This window comes from Dermacentor silvarum, chromosome 4 (genome assembly GCF_013339745.2).
Source record: "Dermacentor silvarum isolate Dsil-2018 chromosome 4, BIME_Dsil_1.4, whole genome shotgun sequence".
NCBI lineage: Eukaryota > Metazoa > Arthropoda > Arachnida > Ixodida > Ixodidae > Dermacentor > Dermacentor silvarum.
Window position 1 is genome coordinate 34836846 of NC_051157.2, and position 19934 is coordinate 34856779.

The window sequence follows — 19934 nt, forward strand, 5'->3', positions numbered from 1 at the left end:
TTTCCCCCCACTATCCCTGAACCCAAGGGCTTCAAGGAGGTCAGAGGAACCTAGACTGGCAGCTGGATAGATTCCTTCACATTCCGATAAAAACATGGTCCATCGTTTCCCTAGCTTTACCGCTGCAAGCACATGCGTCTTCATCCTTGGTGTACCTCGCTTTATAACTACGCGTTCTAAGGCATCCCGATCTCGCTTCGAAAAGGAGCTTCGATCCTTTGAGTTATCATAAATTGTTTCTTTCTTGATTTCGTTTTTTCCCTTGAGGTAGTTAGTCATAGCAGGGTTCTTTTTTCCATTGCTGCCACCCATGACATTGTCTCAGCCTATTTTATATACTTTGCGTTTGACGTTCTTTGTTGCCGTGTTGCTGACCATACCGGTCGCATACTTGCTGGTAAGCTTCCTAGTTCTTTTCCTCCACTGTGAGTCAATGTTTTGCCTGTACAAATACTTGAACACCCCCCTCTTGCACCCCATCTACTTTCTTCCATATTCCTCAGTCGTTCCTGAAAATCAATCTTGCTTCAAAATTTGTCCAGCCCATATCACCCTGCACAGCTTCATTAGTAGTCTTCCCGTGAGCGCCCAATGCGAGGCGTCCCACTGACCTTTGGTTGCCATCGAGTCGTGATTGTACCCCTGACTTCAAGCAAACAACCGCATTTCCAAATGTAAACCCTGGATCACAGCGCCAGAGTTCCCCCTAGTGACTTTAGTCGGAAACTGTGGCTGAAACGCCCGAGCAAGCAAGCCGCTCGCTTGGAAATCACTTGGGTATTGAAGATTCGTCGATTGCAAGAGGCGATGGCGGAAGAACGCGAAGCTTTTCGCCGTACTGAGGCAGCGGCTGCGCGGTTTTCGCAAGAAAACATTCTGGTGGCAATGTTCGTGGAATTCTCGCAGAAAGCATCTCGCAAATGTGCTTCATGTAACATTTGAGGTTCATTTAATCCCAATGTCCGATGCGAGATCATCGATTGATAAAAAAATCTCCCAAATGCTATCACACACACTATACATCCCTTTCAGTCAAGTGATAAAATGGGGTGTCCATGAATACTTCTTTCTTTCTTTCTTTCTTTCTTTCTTTCTTTCTTTCTTTCTTTCTTCTTTCTTTCTTTCTTTCTTTCTTTCTTTCTTTCTTTGGTAGAAACGGACAGAAACTTTTAGGACTGTACTGGATATTATTGTGTGCCTTCTTTAGACATTACATAGTGTATCCTTGTACCGTGGCCTTATCCGGAGATTGCAATAAAGACATTTTTTGCACTGCTTCTTTTTTTTTTTTTAACTTGTGACATCGCTTCAGTTTATTGACGAACTTGAATGGGCCGCTTGAGCTTGGCGAACTCTATTCAATAATTTTAATAATTCGCTGCGCTGCTCACACGCTCAAAGTCTATAGCTTGTGCTACACTCAGTTAGGAGCTGTATATTTTTGGTGTCCATTCAGACGTGAAACGGAGTAGCAGCAAGCAAGCGCTTCTAACGTATCCACCTGCATGAGGCCGCAGGTAACATTACCCTATATTATACTAACTATAACTCTTTATGGGGGAAACTTTTGCACAAGCGTAAATCAACCCATAGCTGACATTACAGGAACACCTGCGGTCAAAAAGACTTTATTCTTTTTCCCCATTGTATTTGTTCTTTGTTCTTATATATATATATATATATATATATATATATATATATATATATATATATATATGGGAAGGATGACATGTACGCCTGGTAACTTTAACCCTACGTTTCGGCGTTCCCGGCTGTGCTTAACGCTAGCTGTTGCACTGGCAGCACGGCCGTGCTCGAGCAAACATGCGCGCAGAAACGTTTGTTAGCGAATGGCATATCAGGTGTGGCCTAAAATGCAGGAAGTGAAATCGACCTTTTGCGAACATTTCTGCCATGACGTAAACGAAAAGGACGGCGAGGAGGCAGGCCGCTGACTGGTGGAGACCTACCGAAATCAGACTTACAGCCGCAGGCTCATTCTGAATCAGGACCCGTGTTCACATAAAGCTTTTACGCTATATAGAATTGTTCGTTAGAGACGATTCTAGGCAATATTGAGCGCTGGACGTATTATTACCGGCCAGCGGCAAAGGGCCCCCTGTAGACGAACGAAACGTTTTGTGAATTCGGTCCCCGACTCGAAACTCCACCCACCTCCCCCATCTTCCAAACCTTGTTTTCCTCAGAAAGAAATTTTCTGGCCACATCATTGGCAACGATGACGCGTGACAAATGTTTCTCCGCAACATTGCTGGCGTCGCGCATAGCGGCGCACATAGAACTGAAGATCAGTGCCTCAGGAACTTTTTAATGCCTTTTTTTTTCCTTTGAAATTATTCAGAGAAAACACGTAAATAAAACCAGGTCTGTTGTGAACTGGTCCCATATGCGGAAATAATCTTATTTATGAGTTAGTATATTAACTAAATAAATAAATAAATAATTAAATAAATAAATAAATACCCCACCGACATACCGTATTTCTGAGGCAGTTTACTTGCAGAAGTAACCAACATTAAGGCTACATCAGCATCAGACATTAAGCCATCAGGGAGTAAATCATTCGAATAACAAAACGTGTTGAGGATCTTGTTAGAAAGCATAAATCTAAAGACATGTTTAAACGAGACTTAACACTTAGATTCTATAACGCAAATTCTAGCCGGGGAGTTTGCAAGGTGGACCGGGACCGGCTTGGAACGAATTCGCAGGATGACGCCAGTTTCGAGATATTAATTCCCGAACTTTACGGAGAAATGCATTGTCATTCCAGTTACTTTTGGGCTTCAATGCATAATACGACGTTTTGTTAAGAAAGTAAGTGAAACAATATAGGGCATTTTTACCCCAAGTTTGACGGCGCATATATCTCGTAAGTGGTGTCATCCTCACAATTATTGTCAAGTGTTATGATAAGCCTTGCAGTCTCGACCGCTAGAACTTGTAAATTGGAGTATATGTACCTGGTATAGGCTAAGGCAATTAGTAAAAAACTGAATTAGTCATGTTTTGTTATTAGTCGATTATGCATTTCATTGTTTTTTTTTTTTTTTGTGCAAGTAAGGTCCGCCTCTTCGAGTAGATCAGCTCATGAACTAGAATTGTGCTATCTGCCACAGGCAGTTAAAAAAAATTGAAAGTGTTCGCTGACACACCTTTATATCATTAGCGAACCAATCGCAAGCAGCTCTTACGAACACGAAGCTGAGGAAATTTGGCTCCTGTGCCCGTATTCACAAAACCTTCTTACGCTAAAATTGTTCGTAAGAGAAACTTCCAGCCAATCCTGATGCTGGATATAATATTAGTGAAGGCGGCCACCCATTGGCCAAGAGCTTTTGCGAACGGAAAGGTTTGTGAATTCGGCCTTTCGACCCGAACTCACAAAGTTTTTCTTTCGTAAGTACCCTCTGCCATTGGCCAACCGCGTTCGCTAATAATATGTCCAGCATCAGGATTGGCTGGAAGTTTCTCTTACGAACAATTTTAGCGTAAGAAGGTTTTGTGAATACGGGCCCTGATGCGCAGATGCCTTTCAGGTGGATGAGCCCCTTCAGGCACTGTTTATTATTATTATTATTATTATTATTATTATTATTATTATTATTATTATTATTATTATTATTATTATTATTATTATTATTATTATGTTCGAAATGTACTACACTGCAGTGAATGTGCAGAAGGAAGCGCATGGGTTCGTCGGGCACCGAGGCCGTGTGCGGAGATGATGTGGCGCAGGTTCTCATGCCGTGAGAGGCTGCTCAAACACGCTAAGGAGGAAGAGCGACTTGTCCATGTGTCTACGAGTGAACGCAAACCTGCATATGCGAAGGAGACAGGAAACGAGCAGAGATTGATAGGCGCTTGTGCATACAAGGTTTCCCCACGAGGTGTGTTCGTCGCTGCATTGTCAGCTCGCGCTAACGTTGGCTGCTAAAAGCTTCGACTGGTGAGCCTCGTCGCAGAGAACTGGGAGCTTCGTAGGAACGCGAGAGAGAGAGAATAAACATCTTTATTGAGAGATTCTCCCCTTTCCAGGAAGCCACAGGCTTTCGCTGCGTCCAACGGCCCTCGCTACCAGCTGGCTTGCGAGGGTCTCCGGAGCATGGCTGAGCGCTCTCCCAAAGCTGGGGTGTGTGGTATGGATCGGGTGCGCTAAGGGATGATTCTGTACAGCACCCTACCATGCGTTAAAGGGCACCCTGTGCTCCATAAAAGTGGCAAAGTGAAGAGGACATGTAGGGGGTGAAGTGGTAGTTTCTATATGGGTGGGGCAAGCTGGTTTTTTGCAGTGCTCCGATAATGGAGGTCTTGACGTTTGATAAGCGTTTCGGGAGGGAGGGGGGGGGGGGGGGGAGTATTATACGTTGCAACCTGTTGTGTATGGTGATTTCCTGACAGGAGACTAGAGGGTGGGGTCGCCAGGGCTTCTCCGTTGTGCCAGGGGCATGGTTAGTCAAACCTCGAGCCGTGAGATGCGCTATCTCGTTGCCTGGGATGTGATGATGCGCTGGCGCTCACACAATCTTTACTCGTCTCTTGTGGGGGTCCCTCTGGAGCATTTGCCAGGAGGTTCGGTGAATTCTGCCGTAAGAGAAATTGCGGTGTGGCGGAGCAGCTGAGTACAAGGGACTGGCCTCCCCGCGTTAGAAGACAGTCGCAACAATATCGCAGGTAGGAGCAAGGCGAGAACGGTTGTGGTATACGGTATAGCTGTGGCCTGCTGGCCAGGGTATCAGTACCGCTACCGTACCCAACAGCCTACGTGGCGGACTCGAAGCCGATAATGATCGATTTAGATGGCATATCGTGATATATTTGCTTTATATCGGAATTGAATAACACAGCATATAAAAGCTTTATTTACGACTCCCGTGGCTTTCTTATATAGTTCATTGTGACCGCTCTTGTGACCACAACGCACGGAGTGTTTAAAGCAGAGGTTAAAAAGAAAAATCTCTGATAAAGTACGTGTTTTTCGTCAATACGCTATTTATTTTACAGCGTAGCTGTTAGCCTCTAGTTGGTTGGCATTTTTCGTGTCCGACGTCCGTGGGCAAAAATGTGGGCCGATCCCGGAGGTAGTGTAATACCGGGCCAACTCGCGGCGGAGGTGAAGCAGGCTTCAAGCGCTCAGCAAAGTGAAGCGAAAAGTGCATAGATTCTCTGGACTCACGCATACAACATACAGAACAGCATACGTTTCAATAAAGAAGCACAAAACAAGCATCCGAACCACATAATTGATGATAAGGCGCTCCTGATAACAACGCGAAGCGCATGCGTTTCCCGGTAAAGATTACTCTTGCGCAAGCTGCCTCGGCGACGGCAGCTTGCGACGTGGGGAGTGAGGTCACTAGCCTTTCGTATATAAAAGAACCAGCCTAGCAATTGATTTCATTGTTGTTGCAGCACCGCTATGGGCGGGGGCGTGCTGTCAGATTTACCATTACTTATTACCGTTATACCACTACTCCAAGCAATTAAGCATTGCATACCCCCTCAGCAGTTGTAGTGGCAGTTTTCAATAGTTCCGCTGGACATCCACTTTCGCAGGGCGAGTCAATTAATCTTTTTTTTCTTATTTCGGTAACGATGTCACAGGATGCACCCCTGATGCACAGGCCGCGTCCTGTCGCAGTTACGCTAAATATCTGCCCTCAGGCGTAAATGCGTATCTTTTTATTTTTAATTTATTTTAATTTTTAGTAAATGCGGACTAAGGGGCTGCTAACCAGTTGGTTTCTACATCGAGTACTGTACGGTTCGATTCTTGGCGTGAGCCATGCACATCGATCAAGGAATAAAGTCGACCTAATTCATTCTTGTGCATTGCTTCAGCGCAAGCAATGTCATCACATGCATGACATCAACATAGCATCTACAGGAAGCAGAATGGGATATAGATAACGTAACCTAATATCTACACTAATGTAACATTACATAACGTCAGCACATTTAGCATTAACACAAATAGCACTATGATATACTTCGTTAATTAAAATTATTGATTAAAGCCATACAGTAACACAATTAACACTATATTAAAGAAGCCCGAGTCCACCGATTCCCACAATGCTGGGATCCGCATAATTTTTTTTTTTTTCACCTAAATTTCGATGGTGCAGCCGCGGCCAAACTTTCGTTGATATGCTGCAATTCAACCTTACGCGCAGCACACGCCCGGAGGGCAAGGCCACAGTGGCCGCACGCGTCACAGTGACCCACTGGCCTTGCCACTCTGTTCCTAACGCAGCTTCTAGTGGACGCTGATTTGCCAATCGCTCCACGAATCGAAGCTCGCGCCACTGGTGAGGGTAGCTTCGCCGCACTGCCGCCAGGTGGCTGCTGCGCGACCAAAACAACCAGCGCTGAAACAACAAGCGGCGGGCCGCTTCGGCCGCTTCCGCGAGGCAGGAGCGCGGCGGAGGCGTGGAGGCTGCTTTTCATCCCCTCGAAGATCAGCTGGCGGCGGCGGCTGCAGCTTCGACACGCCGGCGGACACTTGTGGCAGGGCCGCGTCTTTGCACATCACCCGGCGCCCTTTAACGATGGCTTTCTGCAGCGCTTGCAAACGTGCCGTGTCAACGCGTGTCTCCGGCGCCAAAGCTTTCCGTACACCGACGATGGCTCGTGGTAAGGCGCGCTCCGCTATATCGCACTGCGGGTCGGCTCTCTCTCTCGCAGTGTTTCGACATCGAACCATTCCCGTACAGCGTCTTGTTCCGTGTTTTCACGAACGGGATTCGGGTCTTCTTGCACCCTAGCGTCCCTGTGTTTGCGTGTCCTTGTCGTCAAACTCTCTAGTGACACACCGTCATTGACACTTAAACGATTTATTTCTCTTTCTTTTTTTCTGTTTTTCGCAGCCGGCACCTCTTCGGTTTGTGATGGCAGTATTCCGAGGTGGTGGGACATACTGCTGACGACCGACTGCGTCTGAACGGCGGCGAGCTTGCAGCGGGTATGTGGATATACACGGGCTTTTTTGCTTCCGCAGGCCCAGCGGATGATGAGCGCCGTCCTTATCGGGACGTGCAGCCGCCGGGGATCGATGCATGGCGCGAACGCGCGCGCGCACCCGGCCATGGGCGCGGTGTGTTGAAATCGTGTTGACGGAATCGACCGCGACCTTTCCTAACGCCGCGTGCCGTTCCCTCTTTTCTCTCCCGCTCCTCCGCGGTAAGCGATTGCATAACCTTAGCCCAGTTGATCACAGGCTCCCCTTCCGTGCGCGTCTTGCTGTCAATGAAATCGCTCGGCGTTTTTACCGAGCCCGTCTTTGAGCGCTGGGTCCTCTCTCACGGCCGCGGTACATGGAGGCTTCTGCTGGCCGCCCGCGTGTTTGAAGGCCACGTGCGCCCGCGCATCTGCCACTTGTAAACACTCCGGCGATTTAAGCGAGTCCTCTTCACTGCTCAGGCCCTCAGCTGGCGGTCGTCATCATATCAGTCTCCCGCGCAGTCTTCCGCGCCGTACGACAAAAAAGTGGTACCGAATACCATTTCTTTTACATGCTCGTCATACATGTCAAAAACAATGTTTGAGCCATGCTACGCTTATCCATTATAAGTTAAATGAGTCGATATGTCCAGCGCCAATCCTGTCTAACTGTGTTTAATTGTCTAATCTATTTATAAGCGCTGTCAGCGTGTTCCATTATTCCAATGAGAAAGAAAGAAATGTTCCCATTTTGCGCACTCATGGGGTGTCGTCTGATGAATAGGTAACCGTTACTGACGTCTGCATGCCAGTCCCAGAATACAACTAGGCTTTCTTCGCTGCAAAACGTGCGTGTCTTGCAAAGAAGCTGAATCCGGCTAGGTGGTGAAGCGAGAAGTATGGCTTCCGGGTCTCGTTGGGAATAATGCCGCTTCCACTTCCCTGAAAGCAAATTTAAATTTAGAGGCAGTAGTCACGTGTTATTTTCAAGTAATATACCACATCATGTTTTATTTATTTATTTATTAACCTAGAAAAAAAAAGGGGGGGGGGGGCAAACATATGAGCTGAAGTAATGTTTGAAGAAAGCGCAGGTTTTTGGTATGTAATTTATTTACAGTGTCTGCTGACTTTAATTGAAAGCCATAAGCATGAATTGACTACAAATAAAGTAACGAGCTTAGACTAACAATCCCAAGATGAAAAAGAAGAAATTATTGACAACACATTTTTCAAAGTTGCGCTCACACAGGGAATGCGCAAAGAAAATTACACTGTGCAGTGATTAACTTGACACAGATGTGCAATGCGCACTGCAGATTATGGTACAACAGGGGATTGGCACAAGCGTTGATGCTTATACGCTCAACGGTTATAAAAAATATGCCACACATTTGTGATCATGCGGCTATTGTGAAAAAAGGAAAGGAAAACTTGACCTCTAGGATCTGTCATAGTTGTATTACCTTAGTGTCAGCATGTAGATACATGCGTTCTATTGTTCCATTGTCTGCCCCTCTTACCTTAAAAAATCTGCATGTCTGAGTGGTCAGCAACAGCAATGCATTTTTGAGTTTTGCTGAAGCTTGTTTCATTATATTCACTGCAGAGGCAAAAGAAGAATGAATACTAGCGGAAATCATCGAAGATGATTGTCCAAATTCAGCGAAAGCTTAATGTTATGCAATGCTTACTACACAATGTACTGCACTCTTGCCGTTGCTGCATCACTCTGCAAACAATGCTGCTACTCTGTGTTGCAGTGAGCAGCTGTGTTGTTTTAAAACTTACCAGCATATGTGTGCTATGTACTCTTGAACATGTATACTCTTGAAAATTGCTGATCATTTTATTTTGAAATCATCCCACAGATATATTTTTTTCTTATATTGTCTTCAGTAGCATGAGCTGGTTGTACATTCTTTTGGCTGAATGCAAAGTTGGCTACGGGAAGAAATGACCTGACCAAGTGCTTGCTTTGCCGTTCCTGTGGCATTAATAATAATTTATAGACTGTATGCCTCTTGTCTTAAAAGGACACATACGTGGCATTTCAACTCACTCTCGAAACTGCCGTGCTTGAGTGGGAATAATATTTCAACTTTGCTCGAGAGGCTTTTTATGCAGCAGTGATTGTGGGACCATAGCGTCGCTTCGTCGTACAAAGCACCACTGGATGCATATCTACTGAACACTGGCTAAAAATATGGCGTGGTTATTTTGTTATGGTCATGACATTACTCAATCTTGGTAATAAATATGAAGCTGTAATCATGGTAATTAAACATTGCGTTATCGTGGTAGCAGATCTTCAAACCTAAATTCAAAGCATTCTTACTTATGTAAACAAGGCAAGTTATTGCAAAAAAAAAAAAAAAAGATTCTGTTGATGTTTGTGGATGCTCAATAACTTGGATATGTTTTCTGCAAACATTCATTCTGTAGTGGAATATCTTTCCTAAATATTTTATCTGAACAGAGGTTGCTGGAAAAGCTATTTCTGGTTGAGCTGGCATTGCAGCATCTGCTAAAGACAACCACCATTACCAGCAAAATTTTAGTTTGCTGGTAATGGTTCTTGGTTGCCTTATTATACTGGTACAGTCGATTTCCATTAATTCGAACCTGACGAGACCAATGGAATTGATCGAATTATCTAGTGGGTCGACTTAAATGAAGCATAAAGAATGCCCAAACCCAGCTGCCTTAATTTGGCATTATTTGCCTAAATCTAACATGGCCAAAATCTAATTCGCACCCAGTTTTTATGGCATCAATGTAAAAAACAATTAAATCTCCATTGCCATCACTCTAGGGCAGCTCTTCATCACTGTCGGCCACGACATGTCCTCCATGAGGTGCACTGCATTTCATATTCAGCATTTCTTAGTGGCTCCACAACCATATTGAACAAATGGCAGCCCATGCCTAGGTTAACCGCTTTGCCAGTTCGTGATGTGATGCAGGACTCCTATATGCTGAAAACATGTGACACAGCTGTGTTGCTGCTAGCTTGGCACACAAAATAACTTTTTTTTTTACAATACTGCTACTCTCATTTGAGAGCGTGGCAGTTGGGCATTGCAGTATATATTCATATTTGTCAATGCACAAGATTTATGTATAAAACATAGTTAAGAAACATGCAGGCAGAACAGTTAATGCAATGAAACAACAATCGTCCAAGGACGGCAATAAAAAGTTAAACACTGAGTTTAGGAATACAAATGTATGCTCCCACATGGCAACCAATGTACTCAAAACAATAAGAGAAAGATTAAAAAAAAACTAACAATGAAACACAGGTACCTGATTAGTTATGCATGTGATAAGAAGGAATGGAAAGATATGATACCACTTAACGTGTTAAAAAGTTATGCAACTGTGCGAAGAGGTGCTCTGATAACAAATAACACATTAAAAGAAATGGTGAAGTATTACACTTCGCAATGAGAGTGGCACAAGAATGTGTTCAGTTGCCTTCATGCAACAGCAGTGGCACTGGCTCTGGCAGGAGCCCATTCAGGCGCTAATTATTTCTGTCCATTGAACATTTAGTTTCACCACATTTCTTGTATGTTTATAATCATAAAAACCATACAGCTGTAAACGGATTTTGAATTTTCAATTGTTCAGCGAGATTTGTCAAGTTTATAGAATGTGGACTCCAGGCGAGAACTCTCTACAGGAAAGTCAGATATGAAAACATCAACTATCTTATGTCTAGCATACTTGGAAAGCACCTATCCAGCTGCTTCAATAATGTGCCTGATGTGTAAAACATAGTGAAAAACAATCAAAGAAGTGAACCTGCTGCATGACAACATACTGATACTGAGAGCAAACACCCAGCAGGCTACCTTCAAACTATTTTGACTAAAACAATTTATATACAGGGTGCCCCAACTATCATGCACCAAGATTTAAAAATATGCAAATGCCATGTAGCTGGACAGAACCAAGGTAATGTTGTTTGCGTCGCTTGGAGATACTCAGATAATTTTTTGCATTCCGCCTAATTACATAATTAGCCTTAATTACTTAATCAACTTCTAAAATATTATTATTAGATGAAAGGTGTCAATAAGAAAATTGTAAAGCAACATGAAAAACTCGCAATACAGCTTTCTGTTGCTCAATAAGTGCTACGTAGAAGTGTTTTACCAAGTGTGAAAGAAGGCCGTGAATACACGCAAAGTGCCTCGAGTGGCGCAGTTTTAATTTTGGCCATCAACTTCTTTTTTGAGAATTAACAAAAATTAGCATATTAAAAAAAGCAAATAAAGAAATTGGCAACATTAGTCATTTCCCCAGCTCTGAACTCAAACTGCAACAGCAGCAGGCCCTCTCAGTGTACCCCGCCTTCTCAAAAACAACTTTATTGCGATGCCCACAATGTTGTGCTCAATAAAACTTGTTTTGGGTTAGTTGGTTCACAATGCTTAGAAATAAGATACTGCATTTAGGAAAAAGATACAAGCACAGGAGGGCAGAGAAACAGACAAGCTCGAACTTTCAAATAAATTTCATTTCATTCAGAGTCGTCAATATAAGCGTATTACCACACATGTGCAATGAGGCATACTAACTCATTCACTATGAAAATACACGGCCATAGCACTATTCCAACTGCACGGCTCTTGCAGTGCTTTGCAAGCATTTGAAAGACTGCATGTATCCAATGGTGCAGGTTGGCTGGCGTGCTGGGGAGCAAGAGCGTGTGACCGTGGCTGCCTGGGAGGAGCCGCCTGCAATGCCTTTCATAGAGGACGACCTGCTCTGGTGCCCCAACACTGACGGGAAGATGGTCGACCTCTCGTGCCTGGTAACCGACCATGTCACTCTGCAGTAGTGCACCCAGGATCTCTGCCAGGGGGGGGGTTGAACTTTTGTGGAGGGGGGGGGGGGGAAACAAGCATGTTACATGATATGCAATTTCCTTGCTTTAGCCAGAGGAATCCAACAGCAAATAAAATGCCTAATAATTATAATAATAATAATGACACCAAGGGTGATGACGATGCTTATTTCTTCAGCGTTTTACGTAAAGTAATTTAAGTGTGAATGAATAAATACAAGAGAATGATTGAGTGTTTTTGTTAATCAGGAAAATTCGACCTCAAGCCACCTCCTGAATTGTGATGACAATGTGCACAGAGCACTGAAGGTACACGTTGGACTGATGGGGCTGGACGTGTGTGTGGGGGGGGAGGGGGGGGGGAGTTAACTCGGCCTCAGAGGGGAGTTACAACGCCCCCCCCCCATTGGTGCGCCACTGTCACTTTGTGTTCCCCGGTGTGGCCCCATATGTGCCGCCAACATGATCACTGTACCAAGTCTCCTTGTTTTGTTTATTAATGCGGAGCGCTTGTTGGCTCTTAGCAAGCACTTTGTGGTTGGTAGTTATCTAGGTAGGTGCCTGTCCTGCCTCGTTTGGGGTCTCTTGTTTGCTGGTACCTATCTTGAAGCAATGATATACCCCTACTTGTTTTATTTAAGAAGTACAGCACGATACAGCAATGACATAACTAAAGCATGAATTATTTTAACGTGTGAAATCCTAAACAGCTCACCCACCTCACCATCCTGCTAAACCACATTGTTGTAGTGCACAAAAACGGCAACTGGAGATGCATGATACACACACGCGCAAAATAAACTGACCATCTTCCTAGCATTTCTCAAGCCATGATTGGCCATCACTCGACAGAATGATTACTGTTAATTCTCATTTAAGGTGTATTCAGGTGTCTGAAAAAACATCTTCAAGTTGGAATGGCAACAACCTCTTTGCTAGCTGACGCAACAATGGAGGTAAAAATCAGAGTGGGTCTATTACTTTTGCACACGATACATGTGTACACATGTCTCCCTTTGTCCTCTTTTTGTGCGCTGCAACCTTGCAATCATGAACCAACTAAGTCCAACAGTCTATCTGCATGACTAACACCAGTACATATGGTCACCTACATGCTCTTGCCCAGATGGGGTCCCCAGTGAAGCTCTTGTGGAGCGTCTTTTGCCAGCTCATTAAGGTCTCCAACACCTACCCCCATAGCGCAGTGATGTACCATGCCTTATTGACATGTTCGAGTGCAAGCACTGAGCCACCTGTCTTCAGCATGTTAGTCCAGGGGCAACATTCTCAATTGATCACTTTTGAAGATATCACTTTCTGTGCACATTTAAAGGGTTATCCAAGGGTAGGATGCCTGTCACTCCAGTGAGGCACTGCAATGGCCATTACCAATAAAACTGAAAGTGTCCCTGAAAGTGATCACTCAAGATTATGGCCCCAGGTCAGCAACCAAATGTAACATTCATGCTCCCATAGTCAGTAAACCAAATATTCGTTGGAACTTGCCCAGGAAACAGGAGACTGCATAAACAGATGTGGCAATGTCATCTTGTCAACCATGCATGAAAGTTTAGACCACATTGAATAGTGCGCTTCTTTAGCTATTTAATGAACACCATAAGCTACCCAACTATTGGCTAGGTAGCTAGATAGTGTATGGGCATCGTAATAGATGTCACCAGTTCTTCTCAAGCCTATGTGACAATATTATTTTTACACAGTAAATATTCACATTCAGGGTGCTCAAAGATGTTTCATTTCTTCTTTTAATCCGTGAACTCAACGTAAGTGTGGCCACATTTCTACACTCTCTGCACTCCAACCTGCTTCATGCTTTTAGAGCGCAGCTCTTAGGCGCCTGCGGCGAGCGTCAACGTAACCGAGCGAATGGGCACAGCGGGGGATGAAAAAATCGGCGAGAGCAAAGAGAGCACGAGGAGGAAAGCAAAGGAAGAAGGTGCAGCGGAAGCGTCAGGCAGAAAGCGTAATGCCATGCAAGACGCACACTGCAGTGAAGATGGCTATGAGATGGCGCCAGAGTAGGGTGCATCGTCTGGGAGGTCTGTCTGCGGCAGCTGCTGTGAATCGCACCCATGCGTCACTCACGGGCTGCTTCTCACAATCTCCCAATTAGCGAGGCAGTTGTGCCACACTTCGCTCCATTTGCAACGTGCCGCACGAGACAGATTGTCCGCGCAAGCCAATAGTATATCACAAAATGAAAGCACGTATAGAGTTGCGCTCAAATTTCGCATTAGGGAGTATAGTAATTGCCGGTGAATTTATTTGCATTCTCACAGCACACTTCAAGACTTGGCCTCGACTCTTTTGAACTATGATGAACTTTGCAAGTTTATCCTCAGCCAAGCTCTCCCTGACAGACACCTAAACCTCACAGATGACACGTACTGTTCTTTGGCTTAATTCTGCCTGAACCTCAAGTGAAATGGCTATGCTACAGCTGCAGTTCAGTGATTTTACCAGCTCTCTTTCAGATTGTCTAACGCATCTTGTCCTGACTCTGCTTCAGAAAGCTATAGCTCTGCAGCCTCACTTAGAAGCACTTTCTATAATTAAAGGCGTTTCTCCACTGCTAGTAAACTGTAGATGATTGGAGGGGCAATTGGCTTGCAGGAAACTTAAGGCCTGATACTTAGAAACAATCAACACTGGAGGTTGCCTTTCTGTATTTGTCAAGTGTATCTGCTTGGTAACATCACAAGTGTGCACAAATGACGGCACATGCGATGTCTGAGCTAAGAGTAAGGCCAAACAATAAGTAGTAAGACTTTATGCAAATGACTGTTCTTTGAATTTAGTTTTCAGATGCCTTTATTTATGTGAGCAGAACCTATATTTGTACCAAAAATAAAGATAAAAACCAGTTACAATATCTACAGAATGTGCTTCAAAGCACATCTGAAATATGACACTCCTATTGGTGTCCTTTTTATCACCAAACAAGCAAGGATTTGGATATTTTACCAATAAACATTTGTCACTTGGTTGTTTAAACGGCAGCACGTGTGTCTACTGCACTTGAACATGTAAGCCTACTTAGGCCTCCGCATGGGTAACTACCATACTTTCCGGCTTGTAGTATGCACCAATAATTAGAAAAATTTATGTACATAGCATGGATAGAGCAACACGTGCGGATTCATGGTAAATTGTTCTTCACTGCGGTGAACCTGTACTGGGATGTGAAATTTTCATTGCGGTTTGCATTGTAGCGTCTGCCTCTGGTACCGATCATACATCTTCAGGGTGTCGCGGCCAACTCATGTGGCAGCGTTTCAAGTGCGAGCATGGAACGCTCGCACGTGACAAGCGAGCATCTCGCCGGGAGGATGTGAGTTTGTTCATGTTTTGCACCACACGCAGGAGAGAAATGCTTTGCATTGACATAAATAATCATCGACGATGGTTTCTATCCTAGCTTTTCTCTCGTAGCACAGCTATGCAACTCAACATATGTACATGTATGTTTTCATTTTTCATATGATTCTGTAATTGAATTTCATATTTCGCTGAGCTTACATTGAGTTTGCTCCAGCCGGCCAGCTTGAATCTCTGACATGCCGCATGTGTTTGTCCACCCACAGGACAGTGGGCCCAACGTGCTGGTGGAACCACAGGGGGATGTTCTACAGGAACTGACGCACACAGATCTTCATGGATTGGGTATCGATGAGGAAGAGGAAATCCTGCAGCAGCTGGCCGACCCTAGTTTCGAGATTGATGCTATCTTTGCCGACTTACACGAGCCCCAGGGTGCGCCGACTGCTGTTGCCGTGGCACCCCCGCCACCATTGCTCCAGCCACAGGATGATGTCAACAGCATCATCCGTAGGCGCCGCCGCCGCCGCAGTGATGATGGTCCTCCGGAATGCAGTGGCTTACAGCCATCATTCCATCCGGTAAGCATTTTAGCCTTCGCTCTTACCAATTATTGTTTATGTCTGTGCAATCTGAAACAAATTCAGGCCTCTCTTATTAGCTTCCTGTATGAGCCAGCTTTTTTTTTTTTTTTTTCGTTTTCACATGTTGCTGCTTAATTTGCCCGCATGCACTTAGTACTGGCTGGCTCATTAAAATGTCACCTAGACTTACCAGAATGATGTTCTGAGCTTGATATGCCAGAAGACTGGCAAATTTTTACATGTCCAAAACTTGGAACGGCACTGTGCCAGTAAGAATTGCTACAGTCATCATCATCATCAACCTATATTAATGTCCACTGCAGGACGAAGGCTTCTTTCTCCCTGCAATCTCCAATTACCCTGTCTTGCGCTAGCTGATTCCAACTTGCGCCTGCAAATTTCCGAACTTCATCACTCAACCTAGTTTCCTGCCGTCCTCGACTGCGCTTCCCTTCTCTTGGTTTCCATTGAGTAACCCTAATGGTCCATCGGTTATCCATCCTACGCATTACATGGCCTGCCCAGTTCCACTTTTTCTGCTTAATGTCAACTAGAATATCAGCTATTCCCGTTTGTTCTCTGATCCACACCGCTCTCTTCCCGTCTCTTAACGTTAGGCCTAACATTTTTCATTCCATCGCTCTTTGTATGGTCCTTAACTTGTTCTCGAGCTTCTTTGTTAACCTCCAAGTTTCTGCCCCATATGTCAGCACCGGTAGAATGCAATGATTGTACACTTTTCTTTTCAACGACAGTGGTAATCTCCTAGTCAGGATTTGGTAATGCCTGCCATATGCACTCCAGCCCAATTTTATTTTTCTATCGATAATTTATTTGAAGGAGGGCAGAGAGGTCGGCCTGAGCTAGCATACTCTAGCCTGCTACTCTACACAGGGGGAGGGGGGAACGGGGACATAAAGGCTGGATGAGGGGTGATGATGACATAGAAGAAGGATGTACAACGGTAAAGGCAAGTTCAGCATCCTCATGGCTATCAACAAAGTCCAAAAAGGTCATTCAAAAGTGTCATCTACCTTCCAGAGCATGGACGGAGTCACGAATACAATTGAAAGTTCACAAAAACTCGCCGCAAAGAAGCTTGTGTATGGGCTTCTCCTGCGTGAGCAGCACAGGTGCCAAGAAAGGTAATTAAATTATGTAAAGAGCAGCGATTAGCTGCTCCAGTACGGCGAGGACATGCACAGCGCTTTTAGCGGCCGGAGTCTGGAGACCACAGAGAATCACGCGCATTGATTCTAGCAGGTGTTTGAGCATTTTATCAACGCTTTCTTTGTCATTCTTTTCAGCTCCTTGCTTGCCTATAGGGTCATCAGCTTTACTAGCCCTAGAATCCACTTCTTGACGTAGAGGAACACTACGGCAGGGTATCGTGCCCGTGGATCTACTGGGAAGCGAAGGCCACTCCGTGTCTGTGTCACCCAGGGGCGACGAATGTGAACCCTGTGCTCTCGGAGATCCTGAATTTGCAGTAGGCGCGGTTACCGTCCTCAATGCCGGCACAGGCAGAGGTTGTTGAGGCTCCTGCGCCTCACAATCCAGTTTTTCTGAAGTCATAGGATGGCGCTTCTTACGCGAGCGGTGTCTGTCTCTGCGAGCAGATTGAGCAGCCTGTCTATGGGAAGACTTGTTTTTTGCCATTTTCTGGAGAATGCGAACTTCCTGCTGCATCTTCGGGCAATTCTTCGACGTTGCTTCATGAGAGCCAGGACAGTTGGGACATTTCAATGAAGGTGCATCACAGTCGGCGGTATTATGTTGCCCACCGCAACGTTGGCAGGTCACTTGATTTCTGCACACAGTGCTTACGTGACCAATCTTGAGACATTTTCAACACTGCAGAGGCCTCGGGACGAATGGTTGGACGTGGTGTATCACGTGTCCTACTTTGACAGTCATTGGCAAAGTTGACGAACCTAGATTACATTTGGTTGCTGCAGTACAGTGATATATGGTAAAGTGCATGTACAAATCTTATCTGAGTAGGTAATGAGAGTGTTATGGAAGGTAAGTGTAAACTAAAAATGACCATGTGCTCTTGAAATATCACTCTCACTCTACAGCTAGGGAATTGTGGCAGCCCTGTCTATTGAATGGAGACGTTGGCATACCATCAATAAGTGCATCTACACCTGTAAAGCGCAGTTATAGTCACTGGTATGCCGCTTCCCTTTGGACGCTTTAAAAGTGTACTGACAATGATTTTTTCCTCCTTTACTTTTTTAATAGATAGCTGTCGACCCAATGAATCCTCGATTTATTCAATGGGTAAAAAATAATTATGATGTCCTTTAAAAAAGTACCAACACAAAAGTATTGCCTCTCCTTTTTTGCTTTGTAAAACACATGCCAACTCAACTCCATAACAATTGCATGCTGCCCCGGTTCCTAAAGCACGCCCTGAATCATTTATTAATTGATTTACTGATCTGACCTTTTCAAAACACATGTCAATTACAATGCTGCTATGTGCCACAGAATGTGTTGACCTGGATTCCTCTATACATCACAAAAATCATTGGTAGTGGTCATATGTTTATCACAAGCTGCTGGGGCGCACCAGTCAGTCTGGTGCAGTTGTGGCAAGCCACACCATGACCGTGTCGCTAGTAGCTGGGCCCACATCACATCGGCCATTCTTTCCTCCTTCACTCTGCATTTCTCTGCGCCCAGCGTGGCGATAAGCATAGTCCTCTGATGCTGCTTCTCTTTGTAATGCAGAGTGGTCTTCTTACCTTCTCTCCCCAATTATTTCACCAGAATTCAGTAAGACACCCATGCTGTGGCTTGCTACTACTGCACTGGGCTGGCCGGTCCAAGATCATGTTACCCACCACCTGCGATCTTGCTGCAGCAGCAGTTGAAAACTCGAAGTTGGGTTTGCTGTGTCTGTTCATCAGTCCTTTCTATGACAATGGCCGTTGTAATCGTCATGTTATTGTCAAGTTGTTGTTTTATATATATATAGAGCCACATCATAGGCATATCTCTAAAGCACACAGACTTGCTAATAGAAGTGTGCACGATATTGAAAGGTTTCATTATATTTCAACACGTGAAGTGTTGCATACGAACATGGATATAATACATGAAGAGCAGTCAAATGAGTGCTTGCACACCCAAAGTTTGCCTACCAGCACCACTGGGATTCAAATGCATATGCCAAAAGCAATGTATACTTCTGAGCAGGACACTCTAACCGTTGCACTTTCGTGCAACATTCGTGCTTGGTGTGTCGAGCTCCCTTCACAGACTCTTACAGTTGGCATCTGTGCATATATTTTTGGAGGCAGATAACATTGCAATAAAAATGTTGCAATAAAATGTTACAATAAAAGTTGGTTGATGTTCGTTATGTACGAGGGCAGCACAAAGGTAATGGAGACTAACAGCACAGGGTGCAGAACAAACCAGTGAAAGTTTAAAGCACTGAAGCAAAGAACAAATACAAAAGGCCATCCCGCATGCTCGCACCACTACATGTGTGGACCAAATCTTTCGAATAGATCAATTTTGCAGTTAAACAAAGTGAGAAAAAGAACTGAAATGCACAAAGTGTGTTCTATTTTGCAAATTGGTGTGAAGACCCTCTCATTTTACGTGCCTCTTGATCCCTGTGCCCGATTTTGAGTTGTGGTCCTTCAAAGGAAGGCTCGCAGTCACATGAATGAAAACATGCGGAAGAGATGTGATGAAGGTGCGTGCTTTAGATTGTTCTAGTGCAGGCTTTACCTCTCATTATGGCAGGCATCAGTCTGCCCAAAGCACATTTTTCTGTAAGACAGTGGAATGTGCACTGTGCCACAACCACAGTGGAACAAAACAGTTGCAATGGTTGACAGTGCACTGGCCTTTTCCCACTGACCTGCCTTTTTTTTTTTTTCCCCTGGTGGCTAGCACAGCCCTGTCTGACTTTTCCCAAAGGAGAGAAAACAACATGCAAATTGAATTTCATGAAGACCATTTTGAAGTGATGTGAAAAAAAACCATGTATAGTGATCAGCGATTCAAATGCGAGAGAGAGAGAGAGACAACTTTATTCGTCAGAGTGGGCAGCTAGTTCATGGGCTCCTCAGGAAGGCCAGATGGCCACCAGGCGATGCGTGACGGCGACCTCTTTAGCTCGCTCTACGGCTCGGAGTTGCACATCCTGGCTCGAGCTAAGCAGC

General features: G+C 44.7%; 1 protein-coding gene across 4 annotated transcripts in view; it reads left to right on the forward strand.

Moving 5' to 3' along the window:
• The window catches only part of LOC119449767 (ecdysone-induced protein 74EF), a 201584-nt gene that overhangs the window by 36709 nt on the left and 144941 nt on the right, over positions 1-19934 (forward strand). For 2 of the 4 annotated variants that reach the window (XM_049665434.1, XM_037713023.2), the window contains exons 2-4: positions 6894-6988; positions 11657-11791; positions 15430-15744. In XM_049665434.1, the coding sequence (XP_049521391.1) occupies positions 11720-11791; positions 15430-15744 (387 nt within the window). In that variant the 5' untranslated portion in view covers positions 6894-6988; positions 11657-11719. Of the gene's footprint in view, positions 1-6403; positions 6661-6893; positions 6989-11656; positions 11792-15429; positions 15745-19934 lie in introns of those variants that run through there. The other 2 variants (XM_037713024.2, XM_037713026.2) reach the window with 2 other exon arrangements.